Source organism: Macaca thibetana, chromosome 1, assembly GCF_024542745.1.
Source record: "Macaca thibetana thibetana isolate TM-01 chromosome 1, ASM2454274v1, whole genome shotgun sequence".
NCBI lineage: Eukaryota > Metazoa > Chordata > Mammalia > Primates > Cercopithecidae > Macaca > Macaca thibetana.
Genome location: NC_065578.1, coordinates 214,996,710 through 215,020,820, shown reverse-complemented (window position 1 = coordinate 215,020,820; position 24,111 = coordinate 214,996,710). Strand labels below are relative to the sequence as shown.

The 24,111-nt window shown below is 38.9% G+C and overlaps 1 protein-coding gene and 1 pseudogene across 7 annotated transcripts in view; both read left to right on the top strand.

Annotated features, from left to right (window-relative positions):
- AKT3 (AKT serine/threonine kinase 3) overlaps positions 1-24,111 on the top strand; it is a 362,334-nt gene that overhangs the window by 228,288 nt on the left and 109,935 nt on the right. For all 7 annotated transcript variants that reach the window (XM_050771497.1, XM_050771487.1, XM_050771516.1 and 4 more), the window contains 2 exons: positions 15,808-15,873; positions 17,237-17,305. In XM_050771497.1, coding sequence (XP_050627454.1) covers positions 15,808-15,873; positions 17,237-17,305 — 135 coding nt within the window. The remainder of the gene's footprint in view (positions 1-15,807; positions 15,874-17,236; positions 17,306-24,111) is intronic.
- Positions 3,472-15,854, top strand: LOC126943119 (fatty acid-binding protein, brain-like; annotated as a pseudogene).

The window sequence follows — 24,111 nt, the reverse complement described above, 5'->3', positions numbered from 1 at the left end:
AGAGGCCACAGGAAATGAATACAGTCAGGTACCCAGAAATGTGAACTTTTCCACCTTTGGAAGGGATATCTGAATCAGATTGCCTGCAGTAATAGTAGTCTACTAAGTGCCTCTTCCCCAGTGCCTTCATACTCTTTCAGAGTTGAATTGCATGGTTACCGAGCTAGAGGACTCTCTTGACTACTAGGCAGTGCAGCTGCATTCACTGTCAGCTCCACATGGGGTGAAGGCACAGTCCATCCCATTAGGCCCTTAGGAGTTCTGGAATAATGGTTGAAAAGTCTAATTAGAGTTTCTTGCTTAGGAATCATTCCTGCTTTGGGCATCCACAATTGTCTTGCCACTCCCAGGACCACTGCATTATGTAGGAGAAAGGAAAGTTGAGGTGATGTAGCTAAGAATTCCGTAGTGATAACATCATGCTCCTCCACCCCTTCTTCCCCATGTCCAGAAAAGTGGAGGAATCTATGGAGCGGGGACCTTCCTTTAGCCATCCTCAGGTTGAGTGTGAGCATACATTTGTGAAGCATACATTTGTTTAGCCAACAAATGTTTCTGTTTCCCATTCCTATTCTCTATCAGACTGTTACTCTGAGGATGATATCTGACATGATACGTCTATTTGATACGATAACCTCTTTGCTTGTTTTTGGATAGTATGGGCTATAAAGTATGTTCTTTGGTCTGAAGACATGTAACTTGGTGGGGGCGCAGTACCTTCTGTTCCAGTCATCTTACAGTATTTTGAGCTTTTGTATCTACCATTGGTTATGCAAAGCTCAATCCAGTGTAAATGTCTATTTCCAAGAATGACCATTTATAGTCTCCTGGGGATAGTGGCAGTAGCTCAGTGTAGTGTACTTGCCAACTATGTATGGGAGTGGGGGGACTTTTTTCTTGGGAATATATGCCATAGTCATCTGCAGTCTCTCTCTCCCTTTCTGGCAGACAGGATGGCTCTTTCTGGAATTTTGTGCATCAGAGGGTACAAGAGGAATACATCACTGGCCAGCCCATCTCTGCATTGCTGCATATCTCCCATATCTACTCATTTTGGGGACCCAGATAGCCACCTCAGACAAGCATGCTGGGACATCCACTTGCTGGTTCCAATCATCTCCTGATCCTGAAAGAAGTTGTTTTGATGACCATCAGCATGTCCTACTTTAATTCACTCCTTAAATTCCCATAATGCTTCTCATAGAGCCATGCCTCATTAGTAATCCATCCATTTATTATTTATTTTATTTATTTATCTATTTTGAGATGGGGTTTCGCTCTTGTTGCCCAGGCTGGAATGCAGTGACGCAAACTCAGCTCACTGCAACCTCCACCTCCCAGGTTCAAGAGATTCTCCTATTAATAATCCATCCATTTATTATTTATTTTATTTATTTATCTATTTTGAGATGGGGTTTCGCTCTTGTTGCCCAGGCTGGAATGCAGTGACACAAACTCAGCTCACTGCGACCTCCGCCTCCCAGGTTCAAGAGATTCTCCTGCCTCAGCCTCCCAAGTAGCTGAGATTACAGGCATTCACCACCACACCTGGCTAACTTTTTGTGTTTAGTAGAGATGGGGTTTCACCATGTTGGTCAGGCTGGTCTCAAACTCCTGACCTCAGGTGATCCACCTGCCTCAGCCTCCCAAAGTGCTGGGATTACAGGCATGAGCCACCATGCCTGGCACATGCATTTAATAGTCTAGTTTTTCACTGCCTATCAGCCTGACCATATGGCCAGGCAAATGGCCACAGCCCATTCATGGGTGTACATCCACACATCAGGGTTATGTTTGTTTAGTTCTTCCATCATTGCAAGGAAAACAGTGTACAACTGAGCCCTTTGAGCTGATTTGTTCTTCGATCAGTTTCACACCAGTCAGTCATAGTGTGACAGCCTTCCAAACAGGATGTTGGCTGATCACCTTTGAACTGCCATCATCTGTAAAACAAACCACTTTTTGGTGGTCAGTTCTTTGTGAGACACTAACATTTGAAAAGTAGGATGTGGCAATAGGATCTGGTAGCTTCACAGATGGTTCCAAAGTTGGTCTAGAAGAAAAGAGGAGGCCAAGTGTGATGACTCATGGCTATAATCTCAGCACTTTGGGAGGCCAAGGCAGGAGAATCGCTTGAGTCTAGGAGTTCAGACTCAGCCTGGGCAACATAGTGAGACCCTCATCTCTACAAAAAATACAAATTATCCAGGTGTGGTGGCATGCACCTGGTAATACTAGCTACTCAGTTGGCTGAGATGTGGGATTGCTTGAGCCTGGGAGGTCAAGACTGCAGTGAGTTGTGATTGCCCCAACTGTATTCAGAGTGGGTGATACAAAGTGAGACCCTGTCTTTTAAAAAAAAAAAAAAGGTTTTCTTCTATCGAATATGGTAAGTATCTTCTTGCATTCCTTAGCACATTCCTGTTAAGCCATTTTCATTTTGTTATAGGTACTCGTTAGAGTGTTTCTCTGACATTACCCAAGACATGGGTATTTTAAGTTTTAAGATTATGTTATATCCTTTAGTCATAAAGACAGTTTCAGTTAATGCCCAGTAGCATCGTCTCTCTAATGATGTGTTCTCTTTTATCATCTCTCTAATGATGTGTTCTATACTTTCTTGTCTGGCCCACGATCCCAGTGGTTGCTGCTGGACAGCATTCATGAGCTTTTTGCCATAAGCTCCAGTCTGTTTAAGTATGAGTTGCAGATACTTCTAAAATCATATCTGAGTGTATATCATAAGGACCCAAAGGCATTAATTGATCCACTGCAACTTAGATAATAGCCTGCTGTTGTTTAGGTCTCCATTCATGTGTGTCCTTTCAGGTAGTTTTACGGATTGAATTTAGCACTAGTCCCCAGATACAGAATTTTTCTTCTGCAAAACTCAAACAAACCAGGTGCAGTGGATGCTTCTTGCTTACTTTCATGGTTATGTAATAACAGCTATTTAATTTTAGTTGCCTGTAGAATGTTATGGGTGGTTCCTGCCCAGGTTATTCGTAAGAATTTCAGTTTGGTAGACCCTGGGGTGTTTGCTGGATTTATCCTCTAGCCTGTGGTATTCCTGTGAGCCACCACTATTTTCAGGTCAGCCCTAGCTTGTTCTTAGGTTTCCGGTACTGTCATCGTGTCATCACTGTAGTATATTATTGTATTCTGGACCTGTATCAAGTCAAAATCCCTTCAAAACAAATTATAATAGTAAGCTGATGAATGCAGATAAACCTGTAGCAGTGCCGTAAGTGTAAATTGGGATCATTCCCACTTGAAGGCAAACTGCAGTTGGTTTTTTCCTGAGATTGGGACCAAGAAAAAGTATTGGCACAACAATCAGTCTCTCTCTCTCTCTCTCTTTTTTTAAAATTTAAACAGGGTCTCACTTTGTTACCCAGGCTAGTCTCGAACTCCTGGACTCAAGTGATCCTCCTGCCTTGGCCTCCCAAAGTGCTGGGATTACAGGTGTGAGCCACTATGTCTGGCTGAGTATGTCTCTTTTAGGTTGTTTTATTTTGAGAACTTCTGAAACCATGTCAGAGACTGCTGATGCTGTAGATGACACTACATTATTCAAGTCTTGATTATCTGCTGTGAGTTTTCATGAGCCATTCACCTTTTTCATGCACGACACAGAGAATTTGTTGGTAATAGCACTCCAGTGTTGAACGTGTTGTTAATTAATGTGCTAAATCTCTTTTGGTCAACCATGATACTGTTTCAAATTAACAACCTATGTGAGCTGGGGAAGTTCCATAGATTCTCATTTAGCATGTTCTGACTGAAGGGAAAACTAGCAAGCTTTCTGCAGTATAGTAGCTGAAGCTTTCCCTGGTCAGAATAATATCCTTCCCCAAAACACTCTCAGGTAATGTGGATGCAAGTACTTCACATGATTCATTCAAACATACTAATTTTCATCCAAATTTTAATTTAATCCTGTCAACCATTTCATCTTCATATCCTGTCTTTCTAATTATTGCCCCTGCTAGGACTTTACCAATAGGTTTTGGAATCAGAGGCACTGAATTTTGTGTCAGGAACCTCTGGAAGCTTTCCTTTTTACCTTCTATTGTACCTACAGGTGTGCTTATGGCCTTCAGTTCTTACTTGGAGATTACTTTAAAAAAAAAACCCTGGTTCTGTGTCAGTCCTCATCCTGATTAATTTGGTAGCCCATCACCTCTGATGATTTGAACTGAGGTTCTTCATTGTCATTTTTGCCTCCCAGCTTGGTGCATTGCTTGAAATTAGGGTACATAGAGTGTGTTTGTTTAGGGCCCTTCAGTGTTGGGGGACTAAGAGGAGCTCCCATTGGTAAGCCTAACTTCTGATAATGCAGCATTAAGACCTTTGTGTTAACATCAGTGTCCATTTTATTCATCCCATCTCTTAGTAACCGTTTAAAATTTCATCCTGCTTGGGACTTCCTTGACTGTCTGTTTTGTCTTTACCCATTCACTTGTGATTCAGTCTTATTTTCTTAGCATCTGTAAGACCCATAGTAAGAAGCTGAGACAACAAATCCAACACATTTCTTGGATCATTGATAGATTTTGCAGCAGTTATATCAGATGCCGTCATAGAGGGGCCCTTTTAGTCACAGTATTTACCATGATCTAAAGGGCATATTAAGGATGAACAAACATCTTGATGACCATGAAGTTAATCCAGCATGGTTTGCGTATGCAGCTTATCAGCTATGTCATGTATGGAGTGCCACTTGGCATTTAAAGGAGGGGAAGGACCATTTCCCTTTTCAGGGTAAACAAATTTTACAATGGCTTTTACCCTGTCCACCAGACTAGCTGTCCCTTTAGGAACAATCTGTTGTGTGTTTGGATCGTGTACAACCATCTATGATTGTTCAGTAGTAAGTTGTGGTTCCTGCATCAACCCCAAGTAGACTTCTTCATTCTGCAACATTCAGAATCAAAGATACTGTTTCCAAGTTAGTCACTCTCACTATCTATTTTCTTAATTGTTTTTCAGGAACCCGATGAATACCAATTCACAAGGCGAGATAGCTCCTTCACACATAACCCCTGCTTCCAGTAGTATCATGGTTTTGTCACCCACCATTTGGACAATGTTCCTGGTAGTCAAAGGCCATAGAAATGCTGTCTGTTTTTTTTTCCAGCATAATTTTCCACTGGGTTGTATCCTGGAGGCTAACAGTCATAACTCAGGTTAACCAAAATCTGAGCTTTTTGAGCATCAGGATTTCCTTAACACTCTCTTTTACTTTCATTTTAGCTGTTTTAAAATACGGTACACTGGGCCAGGCGCAGTGGCTCACATTTGTAATCCCAGCACATTGGGAGGCCAAGACGGGTGGATCACTCAAGGCCAGGAGTTTGAGACCAGCCTGGCCAACATGGTGAAACTCTGTCTCTACTAAAAATACAGAAAACTAGCTTGGCTTGGTGGCGTGCGCCTGTAATCCCAGCTACTTGAGGGTCTGAGGCAGGAGAATCACTGGAACCCGGGAGGGAGAGGTTGCAGTGATCCGAGATCATGCCACTGCACTCCAGCCTGGGAGACAGAGCGAGACTCCCTCTCAAAGAAAAAAAAAAAACAGACTGCAGTGGCAATAAGACCAGAAGCTCCTCACTTCTGTCTCTAAAGTGGGGAAAGGGCAAGGATGGAGGAGGCTTTCTGTAATACTTGGAAGCTGGCCGACAGAACTTTGATGAGTACATGAAGAAGGCTCTAGGCATGGGCTTTGTCACTAGGCAGGTGGGAAATGTGAACAAACCAACAGTAATTATCAGTCAAGAAGGAGACAAAAGGTGGTGATCAGGATTCGAAGTATGTTCAAGAACACAGAAGTTAGTTTCCATCTGGGAGAAGAGTTTGATAAAACCACTACAGATGACAGAAACTGCAAGTTTGTTGTTAGTCTGGATAGAGACAAACTCATTCACATACAGAAATGGGATGACAAAGAAACATATTTTATAAGAGAAGTTAAGTATGGTGAAATGGTTATGACTTAACTTTTGGTGATGATGTGGTTGCCGTTCACTATAAGAAGGCATAAAAATGTTCATGGTCTGGGGCTGGAAGAGCTCTTTAGTTTTCCTATTTACTCAAGTCTCAGTGCTCTCTTGCTGTTACAGTATGGTTGATTAGATGGTTATTCTTGGTGTGGAGGTGGAAAATGGTGATTTAAGAGTTTGTTATTCCAAGCAGCCTAATTTTAACCTGGAAGTTTATCATGTTTTATAATTAAATTTTTGTCTTAAAAAAAAGTGGATACATTTTATAATTTCCTTTGAAATGCAAATCAAATTGGAATAAAAATCTTACATGTGGGGAAAAAAATACAGGTTACCAGTGGATTGTGTATTTAGCTTGTTTCTCATCATTTTGCATTTCTTTGTGTATCCAGTGATCTAAGTCCTTGAGATTTTGGTGTGTCATTTCTAAATTCCATTGACAACTTCTATATGTAGTAACTTAGCACAGTACAGCTGCCGTCTCATGCCATTGGTGACTGTATACCCATTTAGGCATCAGAGTTTATCATTGTCTGCCCTGTCATTCTTCCTTTTTCGAAACAATGTTTTTGCCATGCTTTAATGAGTCCTACTTATGATGCCAACTGTGTCAGCTGTCCCTAAGACCACTCTCAGGCTCAGTGAGTCATGACTCACAAGACTCAGAAAAGACTCATGGTTATTATTTATGATAGTGAAAAGGTACAGATTAAAATCAGCAAAGGGAAAACCACATGGAGCAAAATCCTGGAGAAACCAAGTGCAAGCTTTAAGGTATCTTCTTCCAGTGGAGTCACATGGATGATGTGGTGAAGTCAAGGGTCTCCAGAGAGACCCAATCAGATACATATACATATATGAGAGAGGATTCACTGAGAAATTGGCTTATGTGATCATGGAGGCTGAAAATTCCCCAGACAGGCCATCTGGAAGCTGGAGACCTTGGGATGCTGGTAACGTATCTCAGTCCAGGTTCCAAAGCCTCAGAACCTGGGAAGCTGATAGTGTAATTCTTACTCTGAGGCTGGGAACCTGGGTTTTGGTGGGAAACTATGGAGTTGCTGGTATAAATCCTGGAGTCCAAATGTCAGAGAGCCTAGAGTTCTGGTGTCCAAGGACAGGAGAAGAAGAGTGTCCAGTTCCAGGAGAGCACCTTTTCTTTGCTTTTTTAGTCCCTATTTGGGTCCCTAGTTGATTGGATGTTGTCTGCTAACATTGTGGGTGAATATTCCTCACTGAGTCCATCAATTCACATTCCAGTCTCCTCTGGAAACACAGGCACATCTATTAGTAATGCTTTACCAGTTCTCTAGGTATTCCTTAATCCAGTCAAGTTGACACATAAAATTAACTATCACAGATGCACTTACTTCTCCCAGCTGTGAAGTGTTGTCAACTAAAGAAGCTTACCTGAGCCTTGGTGTCCAGGGTTTTTATTGGAAGTCAGTCATATAGGCAAGCAGTAGCTGCATGACTGCCCTGAGATGCTCAGATTCCAACCTCTCAGAGCAAAATCAGGCACGAAGTGTTAAACATGCATCCTGTTGTTAGCATAAACTATCTAGTCAAACTGGTACCATGTGGCCCAAGAACTCCAACATACAAAAATACGCTGACCAGGCAGAATATTTCAGAGGCTCAGAATTCATTTCCCAGGAGTTGGCCAAGGGCCAATTCTGAAGATTGACTTTTCTGGGAATATGTAGAGTTTGGGCAACCCAGACCTGATGTGTTACCCTTTTTCTGCCATTAAAATAACAGCCCAATGCATTTGCTTGATTACTGGCATCTCTTTTTCCTTGGACTCTTAAGTTCTTACTGGTGAATCTTAACCAAAATCTCTTAACGTGATCAGCCAGTTACTTTGTTCTCTTCTTTCGTAATCTTTTGAACCTGCATATTAAACATTGCATCAATGATTGTAGTTTATTGTAAGAAGCAGATAATGGTTTGATTTGCTATACCTTCATCAACTGTCATTGTTCTATTGGGAGTATGATTTCATTGATTTATGTTCTAGAATTATTTCATGCAGTTCGTGTAGCTTCTTTTCTTCAGCAGCATGTAACAAGATCATTCATTATTTACTAGTTCATTCACTCATTATTTCAATAAATATATGTCGAACACCTAGTTATTTGCTAGGTACTGCTCTAGGCACTGGGACCATTTGAAAGAATACAACTGACAAACTCCTCTCCTGTGGGAAATTATATTCAAGTCAGGAATTAGAGAATAAATAATACACGTGATAAATAAATAAACCATAGAGTATGTAAGAAACTAATCCACACTACAGAGAAAACTGGAGTAGGGAAATAAGGAATAATGATGGTAGTGATTTTTGGGACTTAATGCAGTTTTAAATAGAATGATTATGGAAGGGCTCACTGAGAGGTGAAATTTCAGCAAGCTTTTGAAGGAGATCAGGAAGCAAGTCCTTTAGATATTTTGAAGGAAGAATGTTCCAGCAGGGGGAAATAGCAATTGAGAAGGCCCTGAGGAAGGGAGCTTACTTAGCACATTCTAACATATTCTTTGAATAGCTAGGAGTCTAGCATGGTGTGGAACAAGAATGGTATAGGATTGTTTGTAAGGATATTGGGTTTTACTGTAAATCAAGTGGGAAGCCTTTGGAAATTTTTATGCTGTGTAGTTACACAACCTAGTTTTCAGTATCATTTTGGCTGCAGTGTTGACAATAGACTGTGGATTGGAAGCAGATAGTTTGCTAATTACAGCAGTAATCTAGATAATTGATGATAGTGGCTTGTACTAGGGTAGTAGCAGTGGAGGTAGTGATGATAATGAGATCTTGGGTGTATTTTGATGAAGAACCAACAGGATTGCCTGACAGATTGAATGTAGAGTATGGGTGGAAAAAAAAAGGAGTTGGAGATCTTTGTTAAGACGTTTGGTCTAAGCAACTGAAAGCACGGTGTTGCCATTCACTGCAATGAAGTTGACTGCAGAAGAAACTTTTTGAAGGGAGATTTGGAATTAGGTTTTAGACGTGTCAGATTTGCTGTTTTCGTTAGATACTCCAGTTTATGTCATTGATTATACATCCATGCCAAATAGGCATTTCTTGAGTTTAGGAAAGAAGTCTAAATTTGAGGTATAAATTTGGTAGTCTGTCAGCATATATCCTGTATTAGAGCCATAGTCTGAATGAGTTCACCAGAGGAAGAGTGTACCCAGTGAAGAGAATTCTGAGGACTGAGCCCTGGAGATGCTTACAGAATAAGGGTTTCAGAGCAAAGGACACAGCAGTTGAGACTGAGGAAAGACAGTCACTGAAGAGGAGGAAAATGAAGAGATTAGGATGTCCTGGGACCCAAGAGAAGAACCTGTTTCAGGAGGAAGGAGGGATCAAATGTGTTAAATGTTATGTTTATGGCTTCTCTTCTCAGTAAGAAGTAAGATCGCATTTTGAAAGTGGGAACGAGTGAGGTTGAGATAAAGAGAGACAAATAAATGAAAAGCTTCTGTGCTTGGAAGTCAGCACAGACCTGGGTTCTAGTCTTAGCTTAGTAGCTTGACTAGGTAAGGGTTAGTGTGTACATTTAAGTATACATACCAGGCAAGGGAGAAGGCCTGGGTTGAAACAACCATCCTGAGAAAATGAAAAATGACCTAAGTAGCAATGGATGAAAGAGGCCTCAGAAGATTCAACTGAGATTGGTGGGAGATTCTAATAGTGTTAGTCAATATGTTTGTGTAAATTTATCTTTAGATGTGAACTACAGAGTTAAGAGGGTAGAGGTGAACTTGTCCCAATACTGTGAATGAGAGAGTCAGAAGAAAGACTGGAGTCCAAAGTGATTATATCATGATGGAAGTCAAAGGAGTTCATGTAGCCCTCCATCTAAGGAATATTTGGAACAGGAGCATCAAGAACAAAGTATCAAACACAATGCTCGAGAAAGGTGCAATAATGTTTGTAGTTAACAAAGAACAGTGGTGCTTTCATCTTCTCCATCAAGGTGAGAAGTCTTCGAAAAAAGGAATAGAAATCAAGGAACAGAAAACAGTCTGACAGTTGGTGAATGGAAGAAGTATTAGAAGTCATTATCTGGGCCAGTACTCAAGTTTTCAAGAAACAAAAGTTAGAATCCAAAATTTAGAGCTTGATAAGTGTGACATCTCTCCTCTGGTGGGGAAAAAAAAGTATAGGTTGCTAACATATGGCTTGTTGAGACAGTGGAAAAGTAAATAATAATCACTGGTAATCATTGTAGTTTAATTTGTAAAAGTGTGTCATATCATCAGGGAAATGCAAATCAAACCACAATGTGATATCATCTGTATTAGTTCATTCTCACACTGCTATAAAGAACTGCCCAAGACTGGGTAGTTTATAAAGAAAAGAGGTTTAATTGACTCACAGTTCTGCATGGCCGGGGAGGCCTCAGGAAACGTACAGTCATGGTGGAAGGGGGAAGAGGCATGTCTTACGTGGTGTCAGGCGAAGAAAGAGCGAGTGCGTGAAGGAGAAACTGTCAGACACTTATAACACCATCAGATCTCCTGAGAATTCATTCACTGTCACAAGAACAGTCTGGGGGACACTGCCCCCCTGATCCAGTCACCTCCCAGAAGGTCTCTCCCTCAACATTTAGGGATTATGAGGATTACAATTCAAGATGAGACTTGGGTGGGGACCTGAGCATATCATCATCTCACCCCAGTTACAATGACTTTTATCCAAAAAAACCAAAAAATCACGGATGCTAAAATGAACTCTCCTATGCTGTTGGTGGAAATGTAAATCAGTATAGCAGCTATAGAAAACTATATGAAAGTTCCTCAAAAACTAAAAATAGAACTACCATATATATATCCAAAACAAAATCATGATATCGAGGAGACATCTACACGCTTAGGTTTATTGCAGCACTGTTCACAACAGCCAAAATATGTGATCAACCTAAGTGCCCATCAATGACTGAAAGGATAAATAAACATACAGAGTGGAATATTATTTAGCCATAAAAAGAATGTAATCATGTCACTTGCAGCAACATTGATGGAAATGGAACCCATTATGTTAAATAAGCCAGGCACAGAAAGACAAGTATTGCACATTCTTGTTCTTATGTGGGAGCTAAAAAATGGGATTGCATCATGGTAGACAGTAGATTGGTTGTTCCTAGAGGCTGGGAATGGCAGAGGGATGGGGAGATGAAGTTGATTAATAGGTACAGAAGTACAGTTCTAATAAGACCTAGTGTTAGATAGTTCAGTAGGGTGACTATAGTTAACAACCATCTACTGTGTATTTAAAAATAGCTGGAAGAGAAGAATTTGAATGTCTCCAGCATAAAGAAAAGTTAAAGGTTTGAGGTGATGAATATCCCCATTACCCTGATTTGGTCATTACACATGTGAAATGTGTCAAAACAACAGAAAACAACTCCGAAATGTATACAACTATTATGTATCAAAAAATATGTGCCAAAGTAACACTTCTCTACCCTCTTCCTCCTGTTTCTCCCACCTGATTCCTGTCTTCCTCTAGGTCTCAAGTATAGCTCTGGGTGGATGAAGGAAATGGTTTAGACAGAATGTGTCTTGATTTCAACTAGATTTGTGGTCAATTTGGGAGAAAATAATGTGAGCAGAGTACCTAGTGAAGTAGATAGTAGGTTGTTTGAAGATGGGAGGCAGTTTTTTGAAGTAGAAATGACCTTTAATGTTGAACTTAGATGTGGAATCAGTTGGTGCAGGGATTAAAGGAGATGACACTCATGGTGTTCTTGATAATTAAGAGTAGAAATTTTCTTTTTCTCCTCTTCTTTGCCATCTCCTACACCTCATTCCCTCAAATAACCTAACTACCACAAAACATTGAGAGGGTCAAATGAAAGGAGAACTTTAGATCATGTGTAGTAGAGGGTGAATGATAAATTGGAGAGGATCGGGAAAATAAATATTAAAAGGAAGACTATTCCTCTGCCTCAAGAAATAAAATCCCATTTCCCCTAATGCTTCTTTCCATGAAAGAAATTAGATTTAAAAGTTCGTTATTTAGTATTTTATCATGGATAATATATGTAAATTTGTATTTCAAAAGCTTTTCCATGAAAAAAAAATATTGCATACCCAAGCATTGCTAGAACTCTTTATAACTATGATCAACAAATGGATTTTTTGAAAGGCATCACATTGTTTTAGTCACTGTTTTACTACTATTATTTTTAACTTTTTGTTTTGACATGTTGCTTTTAACTGTAATTAAAAATTATTGGCATCTGTGTTTACTTTTTAGCTTGCGCATACCTTATCTTCATAGCAGCAACTAATTAGTATGTGAAATACAGTACCATTAAATGTGCATTAATGGGAAGAAATTCTAATCTGATCAGCTGTAAAATATGTTAGAAAATACATTTTGATATGTACATGGTGTTCATTCCAGTTCCATTCTCATAACAAAGAAATACTGTTTTTGCTTTTGCCTCCATACGTCTTTACGTGGTTCCTTGCATGTGGTCAGATTACAAATTTAGGGGGTAAAAAAGTCTTCCCTTATGAAACTTACTAAGTGATTTAGAGAAATAACTATTATGTGTGATAAGGCTGTTTTAACAAAATAGAATGTAATACCTCACTGACATTTTTCAAGGCACTAGAATATCTTTTCTACTTCCAAATAAATTTCATACATACTTTTCCTTAGTCTTTTCCTAATTTATTGACCCAGATTACTTAACATCTTAAACCATAACATGTAAATGTTATCTTCTGAATTTCTTTCTGAACTGCCTATACAAATTTCTATGATTCACTCTCATGTTGGAGGCATATAACTTTTATATTATTACTGTTAACTTGATATCTCAAAACTATCCCCTTTTTCTTGTTCCTGCTGCCACCATAGTAGTCCAAGCCATCCTCACTTCTCTCTTGGGGTACTGTAATACTTTCCTAATTGATCCTTCTTGGAAGAACATGAATAGACTTTTACAAACATGTCACCCACACCCCATCACTTTCTCCATGTCCCACACCATCACAATACCCAACTTACACTCTTCCAATAGCATTGGTTTTCCCTTACAGCCCCATTGACAATAGTGGATAACCTCCACTTTTTCCTTAATACCACTTATCAGAAGGAGTAATTGTTTAAGTTGGATAATTTACTTGTTTGTGTTTTCCACTAGCCTGTGAACTCCATGAGCAATGGAATCTTATCTTTTTATTAAGTTACTTTATACCAGCACTTTTCTTAGCAATTAGTGAGTGCACATCAGCAGTTGTTTTTTTTTAAGTGAATGGACTTGGTTCAGTATATCACAAAATAGCCACTTGTATAATGCTTAATCATGTATTTCATACTCCCTCTGTGATGCTCACTGACAGTAGTATCCCCTTCTCTGGTTTTTCCCGTTAACACTGATCACCATGTAGGTAGAATTGAAGCTCCATGAGAGCAGCGAATTTTGTCTGTTTTTTCAGTGTCCTGTCTCTGATATGCAGATGAATACCCAGAAGATACTCGTTGCATATGTGTTGAAGGAGTTGGGTGGGTGGCTGGATGGCTGGACGGATGAATGGATGAATGAACTCTTGCACACTTGACATCTTGGAATTCTTTCCTATGATACACAATTCAGTTCAGTAGACATGTATTAAGTATCTGCTGTATGCTTACCATCATGTTAGGCACAGTATATTTGGAAATCAGTAAGTTCTGGTGTCATTTCTGCTTCTGATTTATTTTGTTTTGCAATGTTTGCTACTCTAATTAACTTACGAACTATAGTACGATATGACAGTGGCTTTCAAATTGAGCACTTAAAACTGACTCCTATAAAACAACTAAGACTGAGATGATTTCATGTTTATACTTTCCTTCACTTGTTGTTAATTATACTTTCTGTTCAGACACAATTGATGTGACCTTCCTGGAATGGTTGTAGGATCTTAGCTTCTTTGATTAATGTAGTTACTATCTTTTGAGTTTAAGGTCAAATATTTTTATAACGATAACAAATATAATGTAGTGTCCTGATGTTTTGGTTTTCATGTCTTTCTTATATCTAATTTTGATTTTCTGATAGTGTTAAGAAATTGATTCAGCAAGGGCTTTAAGATCTTGCCAGAATTGAAGAACAGAGATGCTCTGTTAGCTTCAGCAGTTATCTTCCTTTCGTTTCTTCTTTAAGATAGTGTTACTTCTGAAATATGAAACATTAACTCCAGTTCTCCATATGTTGGAGAAAACACTAGTTTGCTTTTGATAGCAATATGAGATTATGCCCAAAGTTGGGGAAAACATTCTTAGTTTATTTTTGGTTTGAAATATACTTACATTTTAAAATGATCACCTACAGTAGGAGGATTGTGAGCCTTTTTTTCTTTTTCTTTTTTTTTTTTTTTTTTAAAAAAGAGGCACATTGGCCGGGCGTGGTGGCTGAAGCCTGTAATCCCAACACTTTGGGAGGCCGAGACGGGCGGATCACGAGGTCAGGAGATCGAGACCATCCTGGCTAACACGGTGAAACCCCGTCTCTACTAAAAAAAACTAGCCGGGCAAGGTGGCAGGTGCCTGTAGTCCCAGCTACTCGGGAGGCTGAGGCAGGAGAATGGCGTAAACCCGGGAGACGGAGCTTGCAGTGAGCCAAGATCCCGCCACTGCACTCCAGCCTGGGCAACAGAGTGAGACTCCGTCTCAAAAAAAAAAAAAAAAAAGATGCACATTAAACTTGTATTCTCTGGAGCTAAGCTATGAGGACGAAAAAGCATAAGAAAGATACAGTGGACTTCGGGGAGTTGGGGGAAAGGATGGAAGCAGAGTGAGGGATAAAAGACTACACATTTGGTATGGTGTATGCTTCTCAGGTGATGGGTGCACCGAAATCTCAGAAATCACCACTAAAGAACTTATTCCTATAACCAAACACCACCTGTTTCCCAAAAACCTATTGGAATTTAAAAAAAAATGTGTAACACCCGCCCCCCTGCAACCAAAGGAAAAAAATCCTGTAGTCTCAGCTACTTGGGAGTCTGAAGCTGGAGGATTGCTTGATCCTCAGGAATTTGAGCTCAGCCTGGGCAACATAGCAAGACCCTATCTCTAAAAAAATAAGGAAGTGCATAAGGCTGGGCATGGCGCCTCACATCTGTAATCCCAGCTACTCAGGAGGCTGAGGCAGAAGGAATGCTTGAGTCCAGGAGTTCAAGGTTAGAGTGAGCTATGATTGTACCAGTGTACTCCATCCTGGGCAACAGAGCAAGAACTTGTCTCTAAAATACAAAATAAAAAAGCAAAAAGCCACAAGCAGAAAGGTATATATTTTTATACTCTGTTCCTTTCTATTTCTAAAATGTGTAATTTAGAACTAAATATTGCTTGTGTATTCTGTGTTCTAATAACGAATTTCTTTAAAGTAGGAGACTTTTAGATTCTATATTTATTGTGAAATATATCCTTTCATCCCCCTGAATAAAATGTATTACAAACATGGAGATATTAAATTACCTCATGTTGAAATATTAGTTGATAAATTCTCCCTGATAATTTTCTGGCTGATTTTTATAACATTCTTGATATACTTTGATTAAGTATGATTGAATTTATATGAACTTATACAGCCATATTAATTAAATCATTAATTTGAGTTTTTTTGTATTTTGGTGGAGAGAATGCTGAGTGGTAAAGGAAGCATGCCACTGTGTTTTAAAATCCTTTTCAATCTCTGGGCTTAACCGCTTACAATTTTAGAGAAATAGTGAAATTATTATTATCGGTGCTCTCAAAACATATATTGAAGGTTTGCTTTTTTTTCTTTTGTAGGATGAAGTGGCACACACTCTTACTGAAAGCAGAGTATTAAAGAACACTAGACATCCCTTTTTAACAGTAAGTGACTAGAGGACAGATGTTATAATCATAACATTTGAAATTTAAAGAATTTTGTGTTAGAAATTAAATTGTGAAAAATACTATTCATTTAGATATCCCATTTTCTTTGTGGAAAGACTGTAAGTCAAATTTCCTATAACTTATTAGAATGTATGGATTTTTACAGTATGTATGCATTGATAATTCTTCCCATTATGCATTTATTACTTTTTTGAGAATTTTTTTTCTCCCACGAATCTCTTGCCTTTAAAAACAAAAACAAACCATAGAATTAATAGATTACCTCTGGCGTTTTAAGGAGACTATTGAGGAGATGACAGATTTTTAAAAATTTCTTAAGTGTAAAGATTTTATGTTTGTTTTATTGGCTTCTGATAAATATTTTAATGATCAGAAGCATTTCTTCAAATATGAAAGGCAGAAATGTTTATTGAAAATATTTTATAGAAATGAGACTTCTTTGAGGGATAGAGTACTTTAAGAAATATGGGAATGCTAAATACATTAGAGGGGGGATAAGCCATGCTATGTTTTTTTCATGAGACAAAGAATAAACTGTGATTATATGATATGCCTACAATGTAGTTGTTTTGAAAGAAACTGGATTTTTTAGTTCTGTTCTTAGATTCCTTGTAATATAGGGATAATTGGTAAAGTTTCTGTATTTTCCTGGTTCCAATGAACTATATTGAGATTAAAAAATAATAGCTAGGCTTTCAAAAGTGGAACCCTTTGCACTATTTGGAATATCTGAAATAGACATTTTCAGAGCTGTCAGTAGATACCTAGACTTACTTTGCTACCTTTTTTGGTGTATTTATTGTCTAGTGTAATAAGATAGCCTTTTGGTATTTTTTAATAACCTATATATAACCTACAAAATTATATAAACCAACTCTGTTGGGTTGGGTTCTGTTATGCAGTCAATATGCAAAAAGTGATGTTGTCATTGTATTAGAAACCTGAGTATAACAACTGTAGCTAGATTCCTAAGGAACTTCAACTAGCGCAATTTGTTGGCCATGCTGTGAGGTTGCATGGATGAGCACCTCGAGTACTAACGCAGCTTCAAATCAATGGCACATTAGATTGAGAAGTGCTTGTTGCAGTTATGTTTACTTTTACTTGAAATTTTAATTTTAATTTTTATTGTAATAATACCTATTGTGAACTAAACATTTGTTTTATGTTTCTCATAAACTCTTAAGCACTTTTAAGTAGTAAATAAACTCTTAAGAAACAATAACAATTCTTTTCATCAATCGTGCTTACTATTTCTAAGTGTTCTACTTTTAGTACAATTATTATTATAAGAATACAGGGTTATAATATAACATTTTTTCTTTTTTTTTATTTCAAGTCCTTGAAATATTCCTTCCAGACAAAAGACCGTTTGTGTTTTGTGATGGAATATGTTAATGGGGGCGAGGTGAGTCAATAAGTAAATCCAGTATTTGCATGGTAGTGTTTTCATTATTTTAAAAACATTACTTAAAATGCAAGTTTAATATAGTAGTTCTCCATTTCTTGATAGGAATTTGTGTAGCTCTTAATACTATTGAATGGATGGGAGGAAATTATTTCTGATGAGATGTAATGATTGTTTTTATATAACTACATTTATATGTTGGAAAGCATAATCATATTCTTTTTCCTGTGTTTTTAAATGTAAAACGTTTTAACAGAAGTATGATTTTTGAAATCATGTTATTAGATTTTGAAAACCAGAAATATAGATTTATTATGTTTTACAAAGTTTCTTTTCAAGTAGGCTGCAAACATTGTGAAAAGTTATTTTACCCATATTCTAAACTCAGTGGAACAATAGTCCATGGGCACATTATGGCTGAGTTTTCTCTTCTTGTTTACAGTAGTTAGAGTACTATGACTATATATATTTTTAAATATATATATTTAAATATATATTTAAATATATGTGTGTGTGTGTGTGTGTGTGTGTGTGTGTATATATATATATTTTTTTTTTGAGACGTAGTCTCACTCTGTCGCCCAGGCTCTGTGTGTGTGTGTGTGTGTGTGTGTGTGTGTGTGTTTGTGTGTGTGTATATATATATATATATATTTTTTTTTTTGAGACGTAGTCTCGCTCTGTCGCCCAGGCTGCAGTGTAGTGCGCGATCTTGGCTCACTGCAAGCTCCTTCTCCCGGATTCACGTCATTCTCCTGCCTCAGCCTCCCGAGTAGCTGGGACTGCAGGCGCCCACTGCCACGCCCGGCTAATTTTTTGTGTTTTTTAGTAGAGACGGGGTTTCACCGTGTTAGCTAGGATGGTCTCGATCTCCTGACCTCGTGATCCGCCCGTCTCGGCCTCCCAAAGTGCTGGGATTACAGGCTTTTTTTTTTTTGAGACAGAGTTTCGCTCTGTTGCCAGGCTGGAGTGCAGCAGCGCAATCTAAGCTTACTACCACCTCTGCCTCCCGGGTTCAAGCGATTCTCCTGTCTCAGCCCCCTGAATAGCTGAGACTACAGGGGCGCACCACCACGCCCCGCTAATTTTTGTATTTTTGGTAGAGATGGGGTTTCACTGTGTTAGCCAGGATGGTCTTGATCTCCTGACCTCGTGATCCGTCTGCCTCAGCCTCCCAAAGTTCTGGGATTACAGGTGTGAGCCACCACGCCCGGTCTACCATGACTATATTTAAGAGACTGACAATATCTTACAATTTTGGAGATAAATTTTATAATTTTTATTAGCACATTTCACTCATTCCTTTATTCCTTTTCCTTTCTTTTCCTTGGTTTTGATCACAGTCAATGTGAGGGAAAAGTAAATTTACTGGAAAGGCTAACTGGAAATATTTTTATTGTGGACTTTCTGAAATAAATTTAGTTGTTAAATAAGGTCTGTGTCTCATGAAGTTAAAATATTCTTATTTTCCAAAATAAATAATTAAATATCCTTTAGGGAATTTTTTTCCTGTAGAATTATCTGATTTGCAGGAATTTGTTTGTTGCAAAACTTCATTCACTCAGGGCTTGCATGGTGGCTCAGACTTGTAATCCCAGCACTTGGGGAGGCTGAGGCAGGTGGATTACTTGAGCTCAGGAGTTTGAGACCAGCCTGGGCAACTTAGTGGGAGCCTGTCTCTACAAAAAATTAAAAAATTACCTGGACATGGTGGCACACTCCCAGCTGCTGTACTCCCAGCTACTCAGGAGCTGAGGCGGGAAGATCACTTGAGCCTGGGAGGTCAAGGCTGCAGTGAGCCGTGGTCATGCCACTGCACTCCAGCCTGGGTGACAGAGCAATACCTTGTCTCAAAAAAAAAAAAAAAAAAATCAAAACCCAAAACTTAATTCATTAATTTGGTAAACACGTTTTGAATGCCTAGGCAGTATGGGTTTATGAAAATGTGTTAAGATATTATCCTTGCTGTGAAGGAGTATATAAATTTCCTTAGTGTATTACAAATTAGAATGTAGTGAAAGACTTAAGTTCTAATAAAGTCATAAAAGAAAATGCTTTGTGGATGATCTAGCACTTAGGGTAGGCTTAGTGAGATTTCACCCAGGGAACTGAATCGAGAACTTGTTTCAGGCAGAGAGGATGGAATGGGGAGAATCACTGGTGGGTGATAGGACAAGATAATTAGATAATAATAACCCAGGCATACAGAACTGGGCCCTTGCAGTAAGATGTCTGAGAAAATATGAAGAAAATGGATGTTGTGAACCTGTAGGATTGGTACATCTTTTTTTTTGAGATGGGGTCTTTCTCTGTCATTCAGACTAGATTGCAGTGGTGCCATCTCTGCTCACTGCAACCTCCACCTCCTAAGCTTAAGCAATCCTCCCATCACAGCCTCCTGTGTGGCTGGGACTACAGGCACACATCACCATGCTTGGCTAATTTATGTATTTTTTTTTTGTAGAGAGAGAGTTTTGCCATGTTGCCTAGGCTGGTCTTGAACTGTTGGCCTCAAATGATGCACCCACCTCAGCCTTTCACAGGGCTGGGATTACAGACGTGAGCCATCGCACCTGGCCATATTGTTACATCTTAATGACCAATTAATTAGATCTTGGTAGAAACAAAAAGGTACAATGAAAAGTGATTTTTGGTTGGAATTTGGGAGCCTTAGCAGATACAGTGCAGTTACGAAGAACATGTTAACCTTATACATTTGGTTTTGAAAAAGTTTTTCCTTAACTTTTAAAGTAATATGTATGTGGAACTATGATGGAGAGTGAATAGTCAGAACTGTGGATGCAGTTTTGGCAGCCATTCCCTTAAAGATTATAATTTAAGTTATGAAGGTGGAAATGAAATTGATGAAACCTCTATGTCAGTATCTATCAAAATTTTAAAATGCACTTATACTTGGACTCAGCAATTTCATTTCTAAGAATTTGTCCTGCAGACATACAGATGCACCACAGAATGATATATAAATAAGTATACTCATTGCAGCATTGTAGTACTTTAAATGAGCATTCAGTAAGGAGTCTGCTTAAATAAAGTTACATTGATGCAGTGGAATCTCTATATCCATCTAAAACAATGATGAGACAGCTCAATATGGGCATTTATAGAAGTTAAAAAAAACTAGGTGCAGACAGAGTAAAAAGCATACTTCTGTTGTGTTAAAATAAAGTAAAATTAGATCGTGAACATGTGTATATATGTTTGTCTATGCATCGAATATCTCTGAAATTATTCACTGGATATTGGTGCTTGTCTTTGGGAAAATCATCTGAGTGGCTGGGGATAAGATGGAGGAAGACTTTTCATTTTTGTATTTTTCTGTATCTTTTGTGTTTTATGCCACATATATGTATTATCTAATAGTTGAAAGTAGACAGACAAACGGAGGGATGAATGGATGACCAAGGGAAACAATAAGACAGATAAAACAGTCCGCAGACAAAAACTTGGAAAAACACTCTTAAGTGTCTCTATTTTTTAAACAGTATTATGTATTCATGTCTATAGTAACAATTTTCACATTGTTTTACAATTACCTATTTACTTGTCTATCTTTCCCACCAAAGTGTTAACTTCCTAAGAGGCTTGTTCACGGTATAACTCTAGCATCTTATTCACTACTTGTACATAGTTGGTGCTTGACAAATATTCATTGGATTATTTGAATGAATAAGTGAACAAATGGATGAAAATTCCCTCAGGGATTAGGGATAAGAGAAGTTAGCTAAAAGTGGTACAACAGGAACTACTGAGGATTAGGAAGAAAAATAGAAAGTGAGGTAGTATACAGTTTGTTTTGTTAAAAAAGCTGAAAGTGTAAATTTAGGAGAGGATATCTTTGTATTTATAAAATACATATGTATTAAGTCTTTGTGGAAGGCACTCTGGTAGATATCTAGGGCATAGAAATCTGAATTAAATATAGATCTTGCCCTGAAAGACTTTATAATCTACTGGAGAAAGATAGGGTACAAAAATAATACTGAGTGTGAAATAATTATCACTTCTATCATAATAGATAGATTGTGGGACTTTGATGGAATGAAGGAAAGCTTCCTAGAGGGTGCTACCTCACATCTGCACTTCTTTTCTAAACCCAGAGTACTTTTGAGATGAATTAATTGATGATTATTGAAAAAATTTTACACTAAAAGCAGATTTTCAGATTAGCCAGATGATTTTCTTTAGCATTAGTATTCCTACATTACTTTTCTTGTTCAGCATGTCTTTTTTTTTTTCTTCAGAATTTCTCTTTTGGATTGGGCTATAGATAAGTACTATATTATTTAATATTTTGAAGCAAGTGAACTGATTCTCCAGGGTCTCACTCCATCACCCAGTCTGGAGTACAGTGGTGCGATCTTGGCTCACTGCAACTTCTGCCTCCTGGGCTCAAGCGATCCCCGTGCCTCAGTCTCCTGGGTAGCTGGGATTATAGGTGTGTGCCACCACACCTGGCTGATTTTTGTATTTTTAGTAGAAACGGGATTTGGCCATGTTGGCCAGGCTAGTCTTGAACTCCTGGCCTCAAGTGCCCACCTCAGCCTCCCTGTATGTGGTATATAGTTTTAACATGCGTAGGTAATTACAGTGTTGGTACACACACACACACACACACACACACACACACACACACACACACAGAGAAAATAAAAAGTTATTTATATTTAATAACTTTAGTAGGAAATAGAATTGTGTGTATTTAACCTCGTAATTTTTTATTTTTTTAGATTGTTAGATATATTTTAAAATAGTTATTTAGTTCTTGGAGTATAGTAGGATTATTTCAATTCTTGATTTATCACGGCTGGGGAGGAAATCTATGCTTAATGTGTTTATCCTTGTGGCAACTTTTTTAATGTTGGTTTTGCTTTGGGTTCACCTTGCCATTTATTCTGCCCAGGGATGCCTTATAAAAATGCAGAAAATGACCAGGCCTGGTGGCTTACGCCTGTAATCCCAGCACTTTGGGAGGCTGAGGTGGGCCTCCCAAAGTGGTCAGGAGTTCGAGTGGTCAGGAGTGGTCAGGAGTTCGAGACCAGCCTGGCCAACATGATGAAACCCCATCTCTACTAAAAATACAAAAAATTAGCCGGGTGTGGTGGTGGGTGCTTGTAATCCCAGCTCCTTGGGAGGCTGAGGTAGGAGAATTGCTTGAACCCAGGAGGCGGAGGGTACAGTAAGCCAAGATCACTCCAGCCTGGGTGACAGAGCAAGACTCTGTCTCAAAAAAAAAAAAAAAATGCAGATAACTTAGTTGCTATAGAAAGAGTATTAAACATAGTAGTTATATTTTTGAAATAGGATTGAAATAGAGAGGATTAAAGTAAAGGAAACAATAAACACACATAAACACTTCACACTAGCACAATCCACACAAATACCACGACTTAGCCAGTGGGATAGTATCTGTGTGGCATCTAAGGACTTGAGCCTGAGAATATTGGCCTTTTGTAAGCAAGCTCTGGTAAGTTCATAATACCCAAATGGCAGCACACTCAAATCTTTTTATATCAAGTTTTTGCCCTAAGATGAGCTGCTTTAGTCTATGCTCTAGAAAGTTTACCTTGAATTATAATTTGAGTTAGGGGCTTAGCATGCTCTTGATTATGCTTGTGATTTTTATGTGTCTGTCAATATTAGTCACATGCCACGTAGCAATGTTGCAGTCAGTGATGGACAGCACAGTGGTCGTCCCATAAGACAAACATGCACAGGTTTGTAGCCTAGGAGCCATAGGCTATAATACCATATAGCCCAGGTGTGTAGTAGGCTATGTCATCTAGGTTTGTGTAAATCACTCTATGATGTTCACACAATGATGAAATTGCCTGTATTAGTTCTCACACTACAAAAAAATCTGCCCAGACTGGGTAATTTATAAAGGAAAGAGGTTTAATTGACTCAAAGGTCCGCAGGGCTGGGGAGTCCTCAGGAAACTTATAATCATGGCGGAAGGGGAAGCAAACGTGTCCTCCTTCACATGGTGACAGGAAGAAGTGCTGAGCAAAGGGGGAAAAGCTCCTTATAAAACCATCAGATCTTGTGAGAACTCGCTCACTATCATAGAAATAGCGTGGTGGTAACCACCCCCATGATTACATTACCTCCTGCGAGGGCCCTCCCATGACATGGGGATTATGGGAGCTACAATTCAAGATGAGATTTGAGTGGGGACACAGCCAAACTATATCATTCTGCTCCTGGCCCCTCCCAAATCTCATATCCTCACATTTCAAAACACAATCATGCCTTTCCAACAGCCCCTTAAAATCTTAATTCATTTCATCATATCCCAGAAGTCCAAGTTCAAAGTCTCATCTGAGACAAGGCAAGTCTCTTCTGACTGTGAGCCTGTAAAGTCAAAAGCAAGTTAGTTACTTCCTAGATACCATGGGGGTACAGGCATTGGGTAAATACACCCATTCCAGATGGGAGAAATTGGCCAGAACAAAGGAGCTACAGATCCCATGCAAGTCAAATCCAACAGGGCAGTCATTAAACCTTGAAATTCCAAAATAATCTCCTTTAACTCCATGTCTCACATCCAGATCATGCTGATACAGGAGGTGGGCTCCTATGACCTTGAGCAGCACCATTCCTGTGGCTTCACAGGGTACAGCCCTCCTCCCAGCTACTTTCATGGGCTGGTGTTGAGTGTCTGTGGCTTTTCCAGGTGCATGGTGCAAGCTGTCAGTAGATGACCGTTCTGGGGTCTGGAGGACAGTGGCCCTCTTCTCAGAGCTCCACTAGGCAGTGCCCCAGTGGGGACTTTGTGTGGGGGCCCC